Below are 20,627 nucleotides of genomic sequence, written 5' to 3'. Positions count from 1 at the left end.
GTATCCACGAGATCCCATCTTGGGGCCTGTTTCGGAGCTCCGCCGGAGAGGGCCGTCATCACGGAGGGCTTCTACATCATCATAGCCCCTTCGATGAAGTGTGAGTAGTTTACCTTAGACCTTCGGGTCCATAGTTAGTAGCTAGATGGCTTCTTCTCTCTCTTTGAATCTCAATACAAAGTTCTCCCCCTCTCTTGTGGAGATCTATTCAATGTAATCTTCTTTTTGCGGTGTGTTTGTTGAGACCGATGAATTGTGGGTTTATGATCAAGTCTATCTATGAATAATATTTGAATCTTCTCTGAATTCTTTTATGTATGATTGGTTATCTTTGCAAGTCTCTTCAAATTATCCGTTTGGTTTGGCCAACTAGATTGGTAGTTCTTGCCATGGGAGAAGTGTTTATCTTTGGGTTCGATCTTGCGGTGTCCTTTCCCAGTGACAGAAGGGGCAGCAAGGCACGTATTGCATCGTTGCCATCGAGGATAACAAGATGGGGTTTATTTCATATTGCATGAATTTATCTCTCTACATCATGTCATCTTGCTTAAGGCGTTACTCTGTTTTTAACTTAATACTCTAGATGCATGCTGGATAGCGGTCGATGAGTGGAGTAATAGTAGTAGATGCAGAATCGTTTCGGTCTACTTGTCACGGACGTGATGCCTATATACATGATCATGCCTAGATATTCTCATAACTATGCTCAATTCTGTCAATTGCTCAACAGTAATTTGTATTTGTTCACCACCGTAGAATACTTATGCTCTTGAGAGAAGCCACTAGTGAAACCTATGGCCCCCGGGTCTATTCTCATCATATCAATCTCCATCACTTTAATCTTGCTTTGCTTTTTTACTTTGCTTTTACTTTTTACTTTGCATCTTTATACCAAAAATACCAAAAATATTATATCTATCAGATCTCACTCTCGTAAGTGACCGTGAAGGGATTGACAACCCCTAATCGCGTTGGTTGCGAGTAACTATCGTTTTGTGCAGGTACGAGGGACTTGAGCGTGGCCTCCTACTGGATTGATACCTTGGTTCTCAAAAATTGAGGGAAATACTTACGCTACTCTGCTGCATCATCCCTTCCTCTTCGGGGAAAACCAACGCAAGCTCAAGACGTAGCACGAAGGATTTCTGGCGCCGTTGCCGGGGAGTCTACACAAAAAGTCAACATACCAAGTACCCATCACAATCCCTATCTCTCGCATTACATTATTTTCCATTTGCCTCTCCTTTTCCTCTCCCCCACTTCACCCTTGCCATTTTATTCGCCCTCTCTCTCTATCCTCTCTCTCTATTTGCCTCTTTTGCCCGCTTGCCTTTTTGTTTGCTCGTGTGTTAAATTGCTTGTTTGTCGCGATGGCTCAAGATAATACTAAATTATGTGACTTCACCAATACCAATAATAATGATTTCCTTAGCACTCCGATTGCTCCTCCTGCCAATATTGAATCTTATGAAATCAATACTGCTTTGTTGAATCTTGTTATGAAAGATCAATTCGCCGGCCTTCCTAGTGAGGATGCCGCTACTCATCTGAATAGCTTCGTTGATTTATGTGATATGCAAAAGAAAAAAGATGTCGATAATGATGTCGTTAAATTGAAGCTATTTCCTTTTTCGCTTAGAGATCGTGCTAAAGCTTGGTTTTCGTCTTTGCCTAAAAATAGTATTGATTTTTGGAACAAGTGCAAAGATGCTTTTATCTCTAAGTATTTCCCTTCCGCTAAGATCATCTCTCTTAGAAACGATATTATGAACTTTAAGCAACTTGATCATGAACATGTTGCACAAGCTTGGGAGGGAATGAAATTAATGATATGTAATTTCCCTACTCATGGTTTGAATTTGTGGATGATTATACAAAAAATTTATGCCGGATTGAATTTTGCTTCAGGAAATCTTTTAGATTAGGCCGCGGGAGGCACTTTTATGGAAATCATAGGAGATGCTACTAAACTCCTAGATAATATTATGGTTAATTATTCTCAATGGCATACTGAAAGATCTTCTAATAAAAAAGTGCATGCGATAGAAGAAATCAATGTTTTGAGTGGAAAGATGGATGAACTTATGAAATTATTTGCTACTAAGAGTGTTTCTTCTGATCCTAATGATATGCCTTTGTCTACTTTTATTGAGAATAACAATGAATCTATGGATGTGAAGTTTGTTGGTAGGAATAATTTTGGTAACAACGCTTATAGAGGGAATTTTAATCCTAGGCCATATCCTAGTAATCCTTCTAATAATTATGGGAATTCCTACAACAACTCTTATGGAAATTATAATAAGATGCCCTCTGAATTTGATAATAGTGTTAAAGAGTTTATGAATTCACAAAAGAATTTGGGCTTATTCCATCTGTGCCCCCAATTCCTTAGTTGTGCTTAGTTTTCCCCACGCTTCAAACTTTTGCTCACTTTTCCCCATTCCCTTAGCTGAAACACTCACAAATGTTCATAACAGACGTTTGCCGTCTTGGCCGTTAACTGACTTGTGGGGCCACGTTGGACTCTGTTGACTATGGCTGTGGCTTCGCTGGTTGGGCCGTGTTTGTCTTCATAGGACGGGCCCGTTAGTTTGTTGGTAATAAATTAAAAAAGCCTGCTATCGATGGATGCAGCCTGCTATGCATGCCCGACTTTGGCATCGATGTAGCCTGCTATGCATGCGAACACCGCCACACACGCATCTAGTGACCTAGACCTAATCGCATGCATGCACGCCGACACACACGCATCGATCCGTGCCGCACGGTTGCCGGCGGATTCAGTCACTCCGCAGCGTTGTTTCACGCGTCGCAGGCATACGTGCCGGTGGCAGAAGGGGCAGGCTGCACGCACGGTCGCGTCCATATGTCGAGGCATTGGTTCACGCCGCAGGCTGCACGCACACTCGTGAATGGGAGGCACGCAGCCGCCAACGCAGAGCACGCAGAAGGGGAGGCTGGCAGCCGCCAACGCAGAGCACGGAAAGCACACTCGCATCGATTCACGTTCACACATTGATGATCACATCGGTTCACGCACGCACTGAGTCACGATCTACGCCAGCCGTTTGCGCGTGTACCCACTTCGTCTCTCTCGGCTATTTAAACTGCCCTCCATTGCCTCTTCTTCTACAAATCCATCTGCGCCTCCAACTTCTTCTCTTCTTCCCCCAAAAGCCAAAAGCCGTTCCACTCAGCGAAGCGAGCAAGATGCAGTACAACGGGCCGACGTTCCAAGCGCCGCCCACCGTGCCAGAACGGCGGTACCCCGCCAACGTCGTCGTCGAGGAATCCCTCCGCGTGTGGGCATTCTTCCGCTGGAGGGGAAGCACTAAGCTTGCATGGGGGTTCCTCCGTGCGGGCTTGCACCACCTCCCGGCGGGCTCGCTGCCCATGTTCAACCTCGTGGAGCAGCGTCCCCACGCCAACGCTCCAGTGGTAGGGCTCGTCGTCCACTTCACCAACAGGTTCGATGCCTACTACCTGCTCGGCAAGGTGTATTGGTGTGGGTGCGAGTTCATCACATTCACGACCTATAACATCTTCACCGACTTCAAGAGCGTCTTCCCCGCTCGCAACCGCATGCACAGCCTCCCGTACTACCTCGGCGACAACGGCCTTGAGGAGGAGGAGTACTGAAGCCGGCGGCGAAGAAGACGGTGTTGCCCTAGCTACCCTATATATCTAATATGTAGTGTGAGTTTGGTGTGTGTGTTGCCCGAGCTATCTATGTAAGGTTAAACTATTATCTATCGGTGTCTATGTAAGAACTTATGTTGCCCTAGCAACCCTATCTAAGTTAAGTTATGTGTGTTATATTAATGTTTTGTTATGTTTGTATTTTGTTTGTCCCAAGTTTAGACACGGCTAATTGGCGTGGGAAAAATTAACCAAACAAACTAAATGATGTGTTTATAGATGCCTTCTAAAAATAAGAACATATTGTACATTTGTACACGGCTTTGGTTTGAGAGCTCTGTATTTTTTAGGTATTCAAAGAATACTTTGGTTTTCAGAAATATTGAAGTATCAAATACTTTGAGATATTTGGCTTTAGTCAAAAGTGTAGTTTTAACTACACTATGTTTGAAGTATATAAAAAAGAGGGTTATACCTCTTTTTCTAATCATGAAGTATTGGTTCGCTAGGCATAATAATACTGCGGTTTGCAAATACTTTGATTCTAAAAAATGAAGGGACCCATAAAGGAAAGCCAAAAAAATTCCTCAATGAGATAGAAGAGATTGGGCAATCAAATTAATGAAAAAAGCAATCAGAAACAAAAAAGAACAAAGCAATCCTTCCTAAACAAAAAAGAAACATCGCTTGTTTCTGGGCTTCTTTTTGGGCTAGAGAACTAGGTTGTTTTAGTAGAACTGACGAACTCGAGGACAAAAGTTTGGCAAGTGCGAGAGAGAAGAGATGAACTTGATGTATATTCCTTGTGCTGCTCAAGTAATACTTACTGTCATCTGACGAGCTATGGTATGATCCAATACTTGAGGTTATTAGCTAACAAAATAATCCTATCACTGAACTGGTAGTTGTTTTCTGCCGAAACTGAAAGTGTCGAAACTTAACAGTAAACTGCATACATTCAGTGATCGACAGTTGCACTAAACAGAGTTGCATTTGAGATAAATAGACTTGGATTCCTAAACAGTGGCAACAACAGTAGACAAACATCTCTAACGAGAGATGGCCATCAAGTAAAAAATTCCTAGAGCAAGTATTCCTAAAGCTATCAGATTGGATTGCTTCTTCAACTCAATCAGTTGCTTGAAGTTCTTGTTCATCTTCTTCAATTCCATCTTCAGTTCGACATCTACCACCGTCGGGTATTCCGGACGCGCTGCTGCTGCCGGAGCAGCACTGTCATGGGGCAGGTTGGACTCGCGGATTGCATTCCCCCTCGAATCCAGCAAGCCCGACCCTTGAAGCCTCTGGATGTAATCGTCCATCCACTCGAAATGGTGGCATTTCTTCACGATCTGAAAATGAAATCATGTAACCTAAATCCAAATCTGACAGATTTTTTGAGAAATTAGAGATAAAGGATGCGAGGAAAACTTAGATCTAACCTGCCCCTCTGGCTTGCTCTCGCATTTGACAAACTCGCGCCCAAAGTTCCCATTCTTCTCCTCCTTCGAAGTCAACCGCTTTAGTGGCGCAGTCCGTGGGCAGTCAGGGCATCGAGTCATCGGCATTGGACCATACACCGGCCATGTGGAATTGGGGGCTGACCAGGAGGTCGACATATCGCCCGAGAGGAAGAAACAGAGGAATTGCTCGAGAGGAAGAAGAACGAGAAGATGGGGAAAGAAACAGAGGAATTGCTCGATCTGCTCGATGTCTTTGTCTGTCAGATGGAGAAGAGGAGAAGGGGAAGCTATACTGACAATTTGCCACATTGTATTTTGCAGTTTCAATTTTTGAACCAACTCTTAACACTGACATGTGGTGGTCATGTGCGAAAAGTACAATTTCATATGTAAAGTGGGGCAGATCGTAAAAAACCCAAGAAGGACAGTGCAGTAGCCAATCAGGATGCATCACGCGGATCGCGCATGCCTGCCCCACATCTGACGGGTGGTGTTTGGCACTTGGCAGGATCCGACGGTGCACGTTCGACGCTAGGGTTTGGAGCATTTCTGCGGGGTTATGAGCGAGTCAACGGGGTTATTAGGGTTTGACCAGATTTCAAATGGCCATAACTAAATTAGAAAAAATCGCAAAAATATAAAACAAACGTAGTTCGTCCGTTTATGAGACCTAGTTACCATAAAAAAAATATAAACTCGGTATAGGGGCATTTTTTTTGAAAAATCATTTTTTGAAGTGATCTGTCGAAATCAAGTTCAAATGTTTTTAAAAAATTCAAAAAAATCAAAATGTTGTAATTCTTGCGCACATAGCCGTCATATGTGACAAGGTTATGAGAAAAATAATATAAACTTGGTGTAGGTCATTTTCATGAAAAAAGTCTTCACACAAATGAGCTATCACCTATGAACATTTTCAGAGTTCGTAGAATAGGGAGAGAGGGTTTAGGGTTTGAAAAAAATCAAAATAATTAAAAAAAATCAGAAAAATCTCCATAGCTTCATTTTGGAGTGAGTAAGAAGGATCTGAACTTACTTTTTCATTTTCATATCTAAAACGTGTTATTTGACGTTTTTGAATTAAAAGCATATTTTTTTTCAAAAAATGTAGTAATATGAATATTAATCAATAAATAGTGAGACTTTGTTTTTACCCTATATATATGGAACAAGTGTTAATAAAAATATATATGCCTCATTTAGGCAAGGTAAAAAAAACTTGATTTCAAATAGGGCTGTTTACCCTAGTTTTCGAGCTCGTTTCTAGCACATTTCTCATTCGGACTATTCACCTACGAATATTGGACTTCAAATGCTCGATCAAATACACCGCATAGAGCAATGAACCTCCAATGTTCAACTTCAACTTTGACTCGAATCCAAATTTTGGCCCAAATTGAAATATTGATTTAAATTCAAATTTTGATGGAAATTTGAATTCTGACTCAAATAAGAAACCAAAGTAGAAGCAACATTATTACAACTGATAAGTTATCACAGTAGCTCAAATCTACCAAGTTTTAAGATGCCAACATCTTAATACAAATCTACCAAGTTTTAAGAGATCCACTCGCCCTCAAATTGACAACACAAACATTTCCCAACAACTTAATTCAAATTTTCGACTTGCTCCTTGTCTTTGCAGCTGGCTTCACCATCTTGCTCCTGGTTTCCCTAGTTGAGATGCTCTTTTCTTTCAGACTCTTGTTCCTTTTGATCTTGGGATTTACTTGGGGTTTTCCTCGTGGAGGTGCTGATGGAGTAGTTGCACTCGCCGAGCACTTGACTACCATTTGACGATCATCTATGGGTTCAGTAATCTTTAAAGGCACAATTGGAAAAATTACGCCCTCCTCTTCCTCTCTTATAGATTCAAAACCATCAAAGGACATGGTTTCAAAATCTTCTGCCTCTTCATCTCTTGGCCTTTTCTCCCTAGAGCTGGTAAATAAAATTATAAGCCATAGGAAAAAAAGAGAACAAATGCAAACAAAAGGGTAGCTGCATTCTACAAAGGGTGCAAACACATACCAAGATGCTTCATTTGCTGCTGCATTCTCCACTGCTTCATTTGCTACTGCATTCTCCACTGCATCTTCAGTCTCCATTGCTGTTGCATTCTCCTCAGCATTGGCTGCTGTCCATCTTTCCTCCTCTCCAAATGATGCATCCACTGCATTGGTACAAAGCCTAGCAATATGCCCCAGAACTCCACATTTTTTGCAAGCACGCTTCTTTGGTAGACAACCCTCCTCACCTGCTCTAATCCTCTGGTTCCTTGGTCTTCCTGGTGGTCTAGTAATGACAGGAGCATGGAGTTTGAACCCTGGATCTACTATATTCCATTGATCTTTCCCCAATAGTGCAGGCACATTGTCAGCATAAGCAGCCATAAATTTGGCAACAGAGAAATACTCAGAGCAATATTGATCAACTTCACCATCTGCACCCCCGATAATGGTCATCAGATGTAGGGCATGTATGCATGGCTTCCCACGGATCTGCCATTGCCTACAAGTATATTCTCTAGTACTTAGGTTCATAGGTGTAGCGACCCGACCCGAATGGATCAACTGCTTTGTGCTCAGGTGTCATCCCTGGATCAGTAATGCTGACACCACACAGTACATCGAAGGATTTATAGCAGAGTGGCAATCACACACTTATTACATCGTTGTCTCAAAGAGAACTTATTAAAATAACTATGGCTTAAGGCCATCTAATAATGATAACAGCGGAAGACTCAGAAGATAAATGGGTCCATCAACTCCAACGGCATCACTGAGTATAGAACCACGACCTAAAAGCACCTTACTCGCCGTCTGAAAAGTCTGCAACATGAGAAGTTGCAGCCCGAAAACGGGTCAGCACATGGAATATGCTGGCAATGTAACACATAGAGAGTAATGGAATGAAACAGCTATACTACATGCATATATGGCTGGTGGAAAGCTCTATGGTTACAGTTTTGCGTAAAGCCAGTTTTTCCCTACTGCAAAGGAATAAATTTATTTAACTATCATGGTAGTTGTTAAACATCGAGAATGGTTGACAGCATTCTCAATCCCAATTAAGTGAACAATTAAAACCCAACAACATTAATTAGAAGTAACATGTTGAGATTCACATGATATTCAAGTACTAGATACTCAAGTTGTCCATAACCGGGGACACGGCTAATCATGATTAGTTTGTACACTCTGCAGAGGTTTGCGCACTTTTCCCCACAAGACTCGATCGCCTCCGTTTGGTTTCTCGCACTACATGGTGTTTGAGAAGACGGATGACCGAGACATAGTCTTTCAGAAGCGCTAGCACCTTACGACCGGGTAGACCGGCACACCTACATCCCCTACATCTGCTAGTCTACCACTGTAAGAGTTCGCACAACTTAGTCAACTATGCCAGAGCCCATAATGGCTTGTGGCTGCACACGAAAGTTACTAGCATGAATGATCTTATGATCCCTTTGAGCCTGGGTGGCGGTCCAAAATAAAACAGATAAGTCCTGATAGACATCAGGCGCCTCAATCCACCCAGATGTGTGTTTAAGTTGCCACCTTAGATAAACCATTAAAATTATCAACTCACATCTGTCATGGATATCACTCACCCAATCCACGTCTACTAGCATAGCATGGCATAAATAGCAAGCGTAGAAGTAACTCCCAAAGGTTTCATAATAATACAGGTAATAAGTACTACCTCATCTACTTCCCATCCCACAATTTAATTAGATCCTAATCATGCAATGTGAGAGGATTGATCTAATGCAATAAAACATGGGTTGTAGAAAAGGTATGATCAAAGTGTTACTTGCCTTGCTGATGATCCGCGAGACCTAGGGAATCGAAGTAACAAGCGGCGCAATCTGGGTGATCTATCGCAGACAAACAACAAGCACACAATAAGTACTCATCTAATGCACAGGTAAAACTCGAACAAGAGAATGAACCAGAAAATTCAACTTAAGAACTCGGTTGCAAAGAAAGAACGAACCGAACAAACGACGGAAAACAAACGGCGGAAGAAAACAACTCGGTTCTAGCAAGTTGAAACTAGGTCAATGTTTTATTGTGGCAAAAACTTGTTTAAGTTGATTAGACGGAACGGCGGTTTCGAAACGAAACTCCAGGCGCTTGAATCACCTGATTCCGATAAACGGGCGAGAAGAAAGACTAGAACGAAGATCGGATCTGAGATCGCGATCGCGGAATAAATCCGACAAAAAGAAAGAGACGAACGGTTAAACGAACGGGCGTCGTTAACCGGGAAAGAATCGGTGATCACGTTCGTTGAGACGAACGGTCCGAAAGAAGAACGAAAACCGATCTAGGGTTTTCGGAAAAGAAACCGAAAAAGAAACAGAAAACCGATCTAGGGTTTCAGAAGAAAACCGAAACAAAAATCGGAAGAAAAAGAAAAGAAATGGAACGGTTCTTTTTAGGAAAAACCGGACCGGGGAAGAAAAAAGAGAGGCGCGGCTACCTCGGGAGGCGGGCTCCGGGCGGCGGCGGCGGCTTAGGCGCGGGGCGGCGCGGCTATGGCGGCGACGGCTTGGGGCTGCGCGCTGCTGCTTGCTGTGGCTTAGGAGGAGAGGGGCTTGTGGTTTTGATGTGAGGAGAGGGGGGGGTAGAGGGGTATATATACTAGGAGGGGGAGGGGGTAGATGCTTGGGCAAGGGGCAAGGGGGGCGCCGGCCTAGAGTCCTCCTAGGACTCGGCCTAGGACGGGGCGGCGGCTGGCGCCTGGCGCGCGCGCGGCTGGGGCTGGGGCCTGGCCGGCCGGCCTGCTGGGTGGGCCTTGGCCCAAGGCGCTGCGAAGATTTTTTTTTAGTTGTTCCGCGCACAGAAAAACAAAGAAACAGAAACTAAACGAACTCCATAATTTCTAAAGTAAATTTTCCCCGACTCCTAAAAATGAGTCGAACAAAATGAACTTTTCTCTGGGCCTAAAATGCAATTTTTTGAAAACACGCATTTTCCCTATCCAGATAAAAAGCAAACAAAACTCCAGCAAAACTAAAATTGGATTTATTTATTAAATCTTCATTTTTCCTCAATTTTGGGAAAGTCATATTATTCCCTCTCTTATATTTTTGATATCGGAAAATTTATTGAAGATGAAATAAATAAATCAAATTATCCTCTTTTCAAATTCGAGAAAACTCTCAAATATGAAAATAACGAAAGCTCCAAATCTCTCCGAAGGTCCTTGAGTTGCGTGAAATTTCTGGGATCAACCAAAATGCAAGAAAAATATGTTATGCATGATGATCTAGTGTATAACATTCCAAATTGCAAATTTGGGATGTTACAAACCTACCCCCCTTAAGATGAATCTCGCCCTCGAGATTCGGGTTGGCTAGAAAATAGGTGAGGGTGGTCCTTGAGCAAATCTTCTTCCCTTTCCCAGGTGGCTTCATCCTCTGAGTGGTGGTTCCACTGAACTTTGCAAAACTTGATAACCTTGCTGCGGGTAACTCTGCTGGCATAATCGAGAATCTTGACTGGCTTCTCCTCATACGTTAAGTCGTCCTTCAACTGAATTGCTTCGAGTGGCACGGTATCTCTTAGCGGTACTTCCGCCATCTCGGCATGACATTTCTTCAGCTGAGAAACATGGAATACATCATGAACTCCTGACAGTCCCTCTGGTAATTTCAACTTATAAGCGACTTCTCCCATACGTTGCAAGATCTTATATGGTCCAACGAAACGCGGTGCTAACTTTCCCTTAACTCCAAAATGCTTAACTCCTCGAAGTGGGGATACTCAAAGGTAAACTCTGTCTCCAGTTTCGTAAACTGTCTCCTTGCGTTTTGCATCTGCGTAGCTCTTCTGCCTGGACTAGGCTACCTTGAGCCTATCGCGAATCAACTTAACTTTCCGTTCAGACTCCTTAATCAAATCTGGTCCAAAGAATTGACGGTCTCCAACTTCGTCCCATGACAACGGTGTCCTGCACCTCCTTCCATATAAAGCTTAGAAAGGTGCCATCTTCAAACTGGTTTGGTAACTGTTGTTATAAGAAAACTCCGCATACGGCAAGTTATCGTCCCAGCTAGATCCATAATCTAGTGCACAAGCTCTCAGCATATCTTCCAAAATTTGATTGACTCTCTCGGTCTGTCCATCTGTCTGCGGATGAAAAGCTGTGCTGAACTCTAGTCTGGTTCCTAAGGTTTCATGCAATTGATTCCAAAATTTTGAGGTAAATTGGGTTCCTCTATCTGATACGGTACTCCTCGGAACTCCATGCAAACAAATGATCCTAGTCATGTATATCTTTGCCAACTTAGCACTGGTGTAAGTGGTCTTAACTGGAATGAAATGTGCTCCTTTGTCAAACGATCAACTACTACCCATATCGAGTCATAGCCTGATTTTGTCCTGGGTAACCCTGTGATAAAATCCATGCCTATCTTATCCCACTTCCATTCGGGTATCGGCAATGGTTGTAACAACCCTGCTGGCTTCTGATGCTCTGCTTTTACTCTCTGACATACGTCACAAACTGCTACATATGCTGCAATATCCTTCTTCATTCCGGTCCACCAGAATGTTTCCTTCAAATCCAAATACATCTTGGTATTCCCTGGGTGAATCGAATAGGGTGAATCATGTGCCTCTTGCAAAATCAACTTCCTGATCTCCGGGTCATTTGGCACATAAACACGGTCCTCAAACCATAGGGTATCGTGCTCATCCTCACGAAATCCCTTTGCTTTTCCTTCGCTCAATTTCTCTTTTATAGTAGCAATCTCCTTGTCAGATTTCTGAGCTTCTCTGATTTTATCCATCAATGTTGACTGAATCTCCAATACTGCTACATAGCCTCTCGGAACTATTTCCAAACATAGCTCACGAAGGTTTTCTGCTAACTCCTTTGGTACTTCCCCCGTCATTAGAGTATTGACATGGCTCTTACGGCTCAATGCGTTAGCTACTACATTAGCTTTTCTGGGATGGTAATGCAATCTAATGTCATAATCCTTGATGAGCTCCAACCATCTCCTTTGTCTGAGGTTCAACTCCTTCTGCGTGAAAATGTACTTCAAACTCTTGTGATCCGTGTACACCTCACAATGATTTCCAATGAGGAAATGTCTCCACGTTTTCAATGCATGCACTACGGCTGCTAACTCCAAATCATGCGTGGCATAATTCAACTCATGAGGCTTCAGTTGCCGTGAAGCATACGAAACAACTCTCCCTTCCTGCATAAGCACTGCTCCAAGTCCTCGACGTGAAGCGTCGCAATACACCTCATAATCCTTGGTCTGATCTGGCAAAATCAATACTGGTGAGGTAACCAAGCGTTTCTTCAACTCCTGGAAACTAGCCTCACACTCCTCAGTCCATTTGAACTTAGTATCCTTCTTCAACAATTCAGTCATAGGCTTTGCAATCTTTGAAAAGTTCTCAATGAATCTCCGGCAGTATCCTGCGAGTCCAAGAAAACTCCGGATCTCTCCAACTATCGTTGGTGATTCCCATTCGGTTACGGTCTCAACCTTAGTGGGGTCAACTGCTATACCTTCTCCGGATATAACGTGTTCGAGGAATCCAACTTCCTTCAACCAAAACTCACATTTGCTGAATTTGGCGTATAACTGATGTTCCCTTAGTTTCTCCAAAACCAAACGCAAATGTTCCTTATGCTCCTCTTCATTCTTTGAATAAACCAGGATGTCATCAATGAACACCACGACGAACTTATCCAAAAACTCCATAAACACTTTGTTCATCAGGTTCATAAAATAGGCAGGTGCGTTAGTCAATCCAAATGACATAACAGTATACTCATACAGTCCATATCTTGTGGTGAATGCTGTCTTAGGTATGTCCTGCTCCCGAATCTTCAATTGATGGTACCCTGATCGCAAATCGATCTTGGAAAACACTTTAGCTCCTTGCAACCGATCAAACAGATCGTTGATCATTGGCAGTGGGTACTTGTTCTTGATGGTTACTTCATTCAATCCTCGATAATCTACAACCATCCTTAATGATCCATCCTTATTTTCCACTAGAAGTACGGGTGATCCCCAAGGCGAAGAACTTGGGCGAATGTAACCTTTATCCAATAACTCCTTAATCTGATTCTTAATTTCCACCAAATCCTTTGCTGGCATCCGGTACGGTCGCTTCGATATTGGGCCTGTACCTGGCAATAACTCAATCAAAAACTCAATGTCTCTATCCGGTGGCATGCCTGGTAATTCCTCAGGAAATACATCAGGAAAATCCTTTACCACTGGTACTTCTTCTTGCACAACTCCTGTTAGGCAGTTTACTTGTGTCCTGTTTGGCACATGCCGGGATACATACTTGATCCTTCTTCCTTCTGGTGTGGTAAGCAAAATTGTCTTACTGACGCAATCGATGTTTCCTCCATACATCGACAACCAATCCATACCAAGAATCACATCCAGACCTTGGGACTCCAGAATAATTAAATCCGTTGGGAAAACATGCCTTCCTATACTTAATGGCACTTGGAAACATCCTTGTCTGGCCATGTACTCTGCTCCTGGCGAGCTTACTAGCATAGGTGTTTTAAGAATCCTAGTGGGCAGGCTATACTTTTCCACAAATCCCCTTGATATGTATGAATGCGATACACCAGTATCGAAAAGAACGAGTGCGGTAAATGACTTAACCAAAAACTTACCGATTACTGCATCAGGCTGATCTTCAACCTCCTCCACATTAACGTGGTTCACCTGTCCCCTATTGAAAGGGTTCGGCTTCTTCCCAGAGCTTCCATTGCCATTTCCATTCTGGCCTTCGGGACATTCATTGGCATAATGTCCGGTCTTGGAACACTTATAGCAAGTGACGTGGCTCAAATCCTTCTTGGCTGGGGTTGATGGGGTGCTGCGGTTCTGACCGTTGCTTCCTCCATTCCCAGTACCATTCTTGTGGCCATTATGGTTGTGCGAGCTACCTCCTCCATGGGTGTGCTGAAACTGAAATCCCGGTTTAGGGGCAAACGGGGCTTCTGCTGGGCTCCAGAGTTATACTTCCCCTGTCCATACTTCCTCTTGCGGTTCTCAATCTGCTGTTGCTTCCCTTCAATCATGATGGCACGATCTACCAACTCCTGGTAGTTGTTGAAACTCGCTACCATCAACTGCATGCTTAGCTCATCATTCAATCCTTCCAGAAACTTCTCCTGCTTAGCTGCATCTGTAGCAACGTCATCTGGGGCATAACATGCTAACTTGCTGAAGTCGTCAACGTACTGGCCAACTGTCCTTCCTCCTTGGCGTAAGTTGCGAAACTCACGCTTCTTTATGGCCATAGCTCCTGCTGAAACATGGGAAGTGCGGAAAGCTTGCTGAAACTGATCCCATGTGACAGTGTCAACTGGGTAAGTGGCTGTGAAATTCTCCCACCATGCTGCCGCGGGTCCGTCAAGCTGATGTGCGGCAAACTTCACTTTCTCACCATCCGTACATCCTGCAGTGGTCAACTCCCTTCCTATCTTGCGGAGCCAATCGTCTGCTACTATTGGCTCGGTGCTACTGGAAAACACCGGTAGATTTAGCCTAAGGAAACGAGCTAAGTGGTTAACAGGGGGTGGTGGTGGTGGTGGGTTGTTGTTGTTGTTCTGCTGGTTCTGAACTAACATCTGCATCAATTGATTCTGCTGCTGGATCAACTGAGTGAGCTCCGGTGGGAATCCATTGTCACGTCTCGGAGGCATCTGAGGGTTTAGAAGAGACGAGAATTAAGAATAGAGTGAGGTCTAAAAGGAAAACACTACCCCAATGCACATGAGCAAATGCACACAAAATCACTTCATTCAATCAAACAAGGGCTTACAAACGGTCTAACTATCGCAAAAGTGCTCGACTATAATGTTTACAGGGGGAATGCTACTACTATCTGGTGGTCATCTAGAAATTTGAACCGGTGGAAGACTCCATGATATCTGCTCCAGCCTCATCTTCAAAGTCGGGTTCACTTGGATCCGAATCCGTGTCGTCAACGATGATGTAGTTGTCCGGACATGCGACGCACTTGTCTTCCCTCCTGGATGCTAACTTCCCCTTGAGGTCTTCAATCTCCTGCTTAAGATCGCCATTGTGCCTCGCTAGAGCTACGATCTCGTCCATGTAGTCCTTGCGTGTAGACTTCAGTTCTCCTTCTAGCTCGATGATCCTTGCCTTCGCATTCTTCAAATCTATCATATCATTGCACATCTGGTTCTCGTGGCGTCGAATGTGCTGGTTTAACTCCTGGATGAACGATGCAATGGATCTATCCTTCTTGGTACTGACTAACTCCCATTGTTCATCTCGGCGTCCGCAAATCTGGTAGATAGTGTCCTTAAGGTCTTCTTGATAAACTTCTCCAATGCGTCCCATGGTGATATGAGCTGCCATGCTCCTTCCCAGACTCCAGGTTGGTGCATTGAAAACACTATCTATAGGCTTCGTGATTGGCGTGAATGTCCTTCCCGGAACGTGAGCTTGAATCTTCCAGCGCTCCTCTTCAGGCAGAGTGGCGTTGAAGGTTCCCGTGAAGCTTGGTAATCCAATGTTCAGGTACTTGGTGACTTCCTTCAGGTGAAATCCAAATGGTGTGCCTTCATCCGGTTGAGCGTACTTAATCTTCGTGTTTGTCATCCTAAAAGGGTAGAAAAGATGAGGAGTTAGAAAATGAGAAGAGAATGGTGATCTATGGCTTTAACTTAGTGGTCGTGTCCTACAGTCAGCGTGTGCTCTGATACCATCTCTGTAGCGACCCGACCCGAATGGATCAAGTGCTCTGTGCTCAGGTGTCATCCCTGGATCAGTAATGCTGACACCACACAGTACATCGAAGGATTTATAGCAGAGTGGCAATCACACACTTATTACATCGTTGTCTCAAAGAGAACTTATTACAATAACTATGGCTTAAGGCCATCTAATAATGATAACAGCGGAAGACTCGGAAGATAAATGGGTCCATCAACTCCAACGGCATCACTGAGTATAGAACCACGACCTAAAAGCACCTTACTCGCCGTCTGAAAAGTCTGCAACATGAGAAGTTGCAGCCCGAAAACGGGTCAGCACATGGAATATGCTGGCAATGTAACACATAGAGAGTAATGGAATGAAACAGCTATACTACATGCATATATGGCTGGTGGAAAGCTCTATGGTTACAGTTTTGCATAAAGCCAGTTTTTCCCTACTGCAAAGGAATAAATTTATTTAACTATCATGGTAGTTGTTAAACATCGAGAATGGTTGACAGCATTCTCAATCCCAATTAAGTGAACAATTAAAACCCAACAACATTAATTAGAAGTAACATGTTGAGATTCACATGATATTCAAGTACTAGATACTCAAGTTGTCCATAACCGGGGACACAGCTAATCATGATTAGTTTGTACACTCTGCAGAGGTTTGCGCACTTTTCCCCACAAGACTCGATCGCCTCCATTTGGTTTCTCGCACTACATGGTGTTTGAGAAGACGGATGACCGAGACATAGTCTTTCAGAAGCGCTAGCACCTTACGATCGGGTAGACCGGTACACCTACATCCCCTACATCTGCTAGTCTACCACTGTAAGAGTTCGCACAACTTAGTCAACTATGCCAGAGCCCATAATGGCTTGTGGCTGCACACGGAAGTTACTAGCATGAATGATCTTATGATCCCTTTGAGCCTGGGTGGCGGTCCAAAATAAAACAGGCAAGTCCTGATAGACATCAGGTGCCTCAATCCACCCAGATGTGTGTTTAAGTTGCCACCTTAGATAAACCATTAAAATTATCAACTCACATCTGTCATGGATATCACTCACCCAATCCACGTCTACTAGCATAGCATGGCATAAATAGCAAGCGTAGAAGTAACTCCCAAAGGTTTCATAATAATACAGGTAATAGGTACTACCTCATCTACTTCCCATCCCACAATTTAATTAGATCCTAATCATGCAATGTGAGAGGATTGATGTAATGCAATAAAACATGGGTTCTAGAAAAGGTATGATCAAAGTGTTACTTGCCTTGCTGATGATCCGCGAGACCTAGGGAATCGAAGTAACAAGCGGCGCAATCCGGGTGATCTATCGCAGACAAACAACAAGCACACAATAGGTACTCATCTAATGCATAGGTAAAACTCGAACAAGAGAACGAACCAGAAAATTCAACTTAAGAACTCCGGTTGCAAAGAAAGAACGAACCGAACAAACGACGAAAAACAAACGGCGGAAGAAAACAACTCGGTTCTAGCAAGTTGAAACTAGGTCAATGTTTTATTGTGTCAAAAACTTGTTTAAGTTGATTAGACGGAATAGCGGTTTCGAAACGAAACTCCAGGCGCTTGAATCACCTGATTCCGATAAACGGGCGAGAAGAAAGACTAGAACGAAGATCGGATCTGAGATCGCGATCGCGGAATAAATCTGACAAAAAGAAAGAGACGAACGGTTAAACGAACGGGCGTCGTTAACCGGGAAAGAATCGGTGATCACGTTCGTTGAGACGAACGGTCCGAAAGAAGAACGAAAACCGATCTAGGGTTTTCGGAAAAGAAACCGAAAAAGAAACGGAAAACCGATCTAGGGTTTGGGAAGAAAACCGAAACAAAAATCGGAAGAAAAAGAAAAGAAATGGAACGGTTCTTTTTAGGAAAAACCGGACCGGGGAAGAAAAAAGAGAGGCTCGGCTACCTCGGGAGGCGGGCTCCGGGCGGCTGCGGCGGCTTAGGCGCGGGGCGGTGCGGCTATGGCGGCGGCTAAGGCGGCGGCTTGGGGCTGCGCGCTGCTACTTGCTGCGGCTTAGGAGGAGAGGGGCTTGGGGTTTTGATGTGAGGAGAGAGGGGGGGGGGGGGGTAGAGGGGTATATATACTAGGAGGGGGAGGGGGTAGATGCTTGGGCAAGGGGCAAGGGGGGCGCCGGCCTAGAGTCCTCCTAGGACTCGGCCTAGGACGGGGCGGCGGCTGGCGCCTGGCGCGCGCGCGGCTGGGGCTGGGGCCTGGCCGGCCGGCCTGCTGGCTGGGCCTTGGCCCAAGGCACTGTGAAGTCTTTTTTAGTTGTTCCGCGCACAGAAAAACAAAGAAATAGAAACTAAACGAACTCCAAAATTTCTAAAGTAAATTTTCCCCGACTCCTAAAAATGAGTCGAACAAAATGAACTTTTCTCCGGGCCTAAAATGCAATTTTTTGAAAACACGCATTTTTCCCTATCCAGATAAAAAGCAAACAAAACTCCGGCAAAACTAAAATTGGATTTATTTATTAAATCTTCATTTTTCCTCAATTTTGGGAAAGTCATATTATTCCCTCTCTTATATTTTTGATATCGGAAAATTTATTGAAGATGAAATAAATAAATCAAATGATCCTCTTTTCAAATTCGAGAAAACTCTCAAATATGAAAATAACGAAATCTCCAACTCTCTCCGAAGGTCCTTGAGTTGCGTGAAATTTCTGGGATCAACCAAAATGCAAGAAAAATATGTTATGCATGATGATCTAGTGTATAACATTCCAAATTGCAAATTTGGGATGTTACAACAGGATACCTCCATACCCTATTTTTAGTGTCAGTATAGGTAACCTCTCCCTCATATGTACCAGATCGAATACATTTCATCTTCAGTCCTCTTGCCTTCAAGTGCAATGCCTTAATCAGTGATGGGAGCATTTGATGACCAACATATTGTGTTTCTGCAATTCTTTTGCGAAGAGGCATCTTTATCATGATCATTTGCCTCATCTTGTCAAATGCTTGCCACAACAAGAGCCCTTTCACTGACTTGAACTTTGAATTGAAGCATTCTGCAAGGTTACTGGTCACATAATCTACTTTGCAGATTTCGTTGAATTTGCTTCTTGACCACACCTTGCCATGATGTGCATCCATGTACTCCTTCACAAGAGGATTTTGAGCATACAACACTCTCAAATGGTGTTCATGCTTCCTTTTGCTGCATGTGTATGATGCTGGCCATAAGTTCTCATCATAAACTTTACCTTTGAACTTCTTTTTGAAATTATGCGCTAGGTGTCGCATACATTCCCTATGCTCCACTCTAGGGAATACAATTTCCACTGCACTCTCTAAACCCTTGCAAGCATCTGTGTGTATAGCTAAACCTGGGGGTGTGCCTATAATGTTGCGCAACTGCTGCAGAAACCAGACCCAACTTTTCTCAGACTCTGCCTCCACCACACCAAATGCAGCTGGGAATAGCCAGTTGTGTCCATCAACTGCAGAAGCTGCTACTAGCTGTCCTCTCCATCTTCCAGTCAAATGTGTAGCATCTACAGCCAAATAGGGCCTGCAACCATCTAGAAACCCCTGCCAGCAAGCCTTAAAACAAACAAAAGCCCTTCTGAAGCACTCCTTCTGAAATGACTTCCCTTTTATTTTGAATGGAACTATATGCTTGTCAATCTCTACAACACTCCCTGGACTTGCCATCTCCACTTCAGCTTTGAAAGTGTAAAGCAGTTGAAAACTGTCATTCCATTGACCATTAATTCTGTCAAGAGCCTTTTCCCTAGCATTGAAAATTCTCATGTAAGGAATTTCTATCTTGTACTTCTCAAAAAGCTTCCCATGGAGTCCTGTTGGACCAAGTCCAGGTTCTTCTCTCAGCCAATCCAATATAGCATCTGCCACCCACCTAGTTTTTGCTAGCTTGGTTTTGGCCTTCCCCCCTCCCCCTCCAGGTGGACAGGTGTGCTTGTGTGGGTTTTTCTTTATCTGAAACAAAATAAAAGGGTAAAGAACAGTTAAGAAACCTTACTCAACGATCTGAAACTAAATTACTAACTGAACTTGTATTACCTGAATATATTTGCTCTATCTCAGACGAGATGCATGCAACTTCCACCTACACCTAGGATATGGACAAAAACTGTGAACCTTGCTGGCTCACTCCTTTTAATCTTATAGGTGTTTTCAGATATAATGCACCATGTTGTCACTGCATTCTGACAGTCCACCATTGATTGGAAAATGGTACCTACACTAAGCTCAGTTTTTTCCCTGTTCCACTCAATTGTTGGCATGTCATCACCATCGTATTCATCCTCGATTAAGCTGTCCATGTTCTCCACCTTCTCTTCATCGTCAGTGTCATCAAACCTAGCTTGGCTGATGGGCTCCTCCATATATTCATCATCCACTGCTTGCTGACTGGCTACATCGACCAGTTCAGGAAACATCATCTCGTCTTCATCATCATTTGTAGGCACTGCCTCATCAGGTTATGCATCTTCTTCTACACCAACTACAGAAGGTACACGAGAAGCAGCAGCTGAATCGGAACCAGAATTGGCAGCAGGCATGTTGTGGCTCCATGAACCACTTGCTTTACTTGGTGTCGACCTACAAGGAGTGCCGGGGTGCTGGCTATTAGCACAGACAGATGATGTCTGAACTCCCTTCCCCTTTGCCCGTTCTGCGCGTGGCTGAAGCACATCGATTTGGAGTTTACCGAATCGGTAGCCAGCAATCCCAGCAAAAAGCAACGGCATATGATCGTCGCA

The 20,627-nt window shown here is 43.7% G+C and overlaps 2 protein-coding genes across 2 annotated transcripts; both read right to left on the bottom strand.

Moving 5' to 3' along the window:
- Positions 1–4,691: 4,691 nt before the first annotated feature.
- On the bottom strand, positions 4,692–5,261 carry LOC147980945 (uncharacterized). Its single transcript, XM_087516996.1, has 2 exons — positions 5,085–5,261; positions 4,692–4,994 (listed from the first exon to the last, which is right to left on the bottom strand). Exons 1-2 carry the CDS (start codon positions 5,259–5,261, stop codon positions 4,692–4,694), a joined length of 480 nt encoding a protein of 159 aa, XP_087373122.1.
- A 1,457-nt stretch (positions 5,262–6,718) lies between these two features.
- LOC147980944 (uncharacterized) lies at positions 6,719–19,680 on the bottom strand. The gene is made up of 3 exons (XM_087516995.1): positions 18,645–19,680; positions 7,137–7,647; positions 6,719–7,046 (listed from the first exon to the last, which is right to left on the bottom strand). Exons 1-3 carry the CDS (start codon positions 19,651–19,653, stop codon positions 6,719–6,721), a joined length of 1,848 nt encoding a protein of 615 aa, XP_087373121.1. The 5' UTR covers positions 19,654–19,680.
- Positions 19,681–20,627: the final 947 nt, after the last annotated feature.

Source organism: Triticum urartu, chromosome 3A, assembly GCF_056163025.1.
Source record: "Triticum urartu cultivar PI428250 chromosome 3A, HENAU_Tu73, whole genome shotgun sequence".
Taxonomy (NCBI): domain Eukaryota; kingdom Viridiplantae; phylum Streptophyta; class Magnoliopsida; order Poales; family Poaceae; genus Triticum; species Triticum urartu.
Note: the sequence above shows the minus strand (reverse complement) of the source record. Positions and strands in the feature narration are given on the sequence as shown.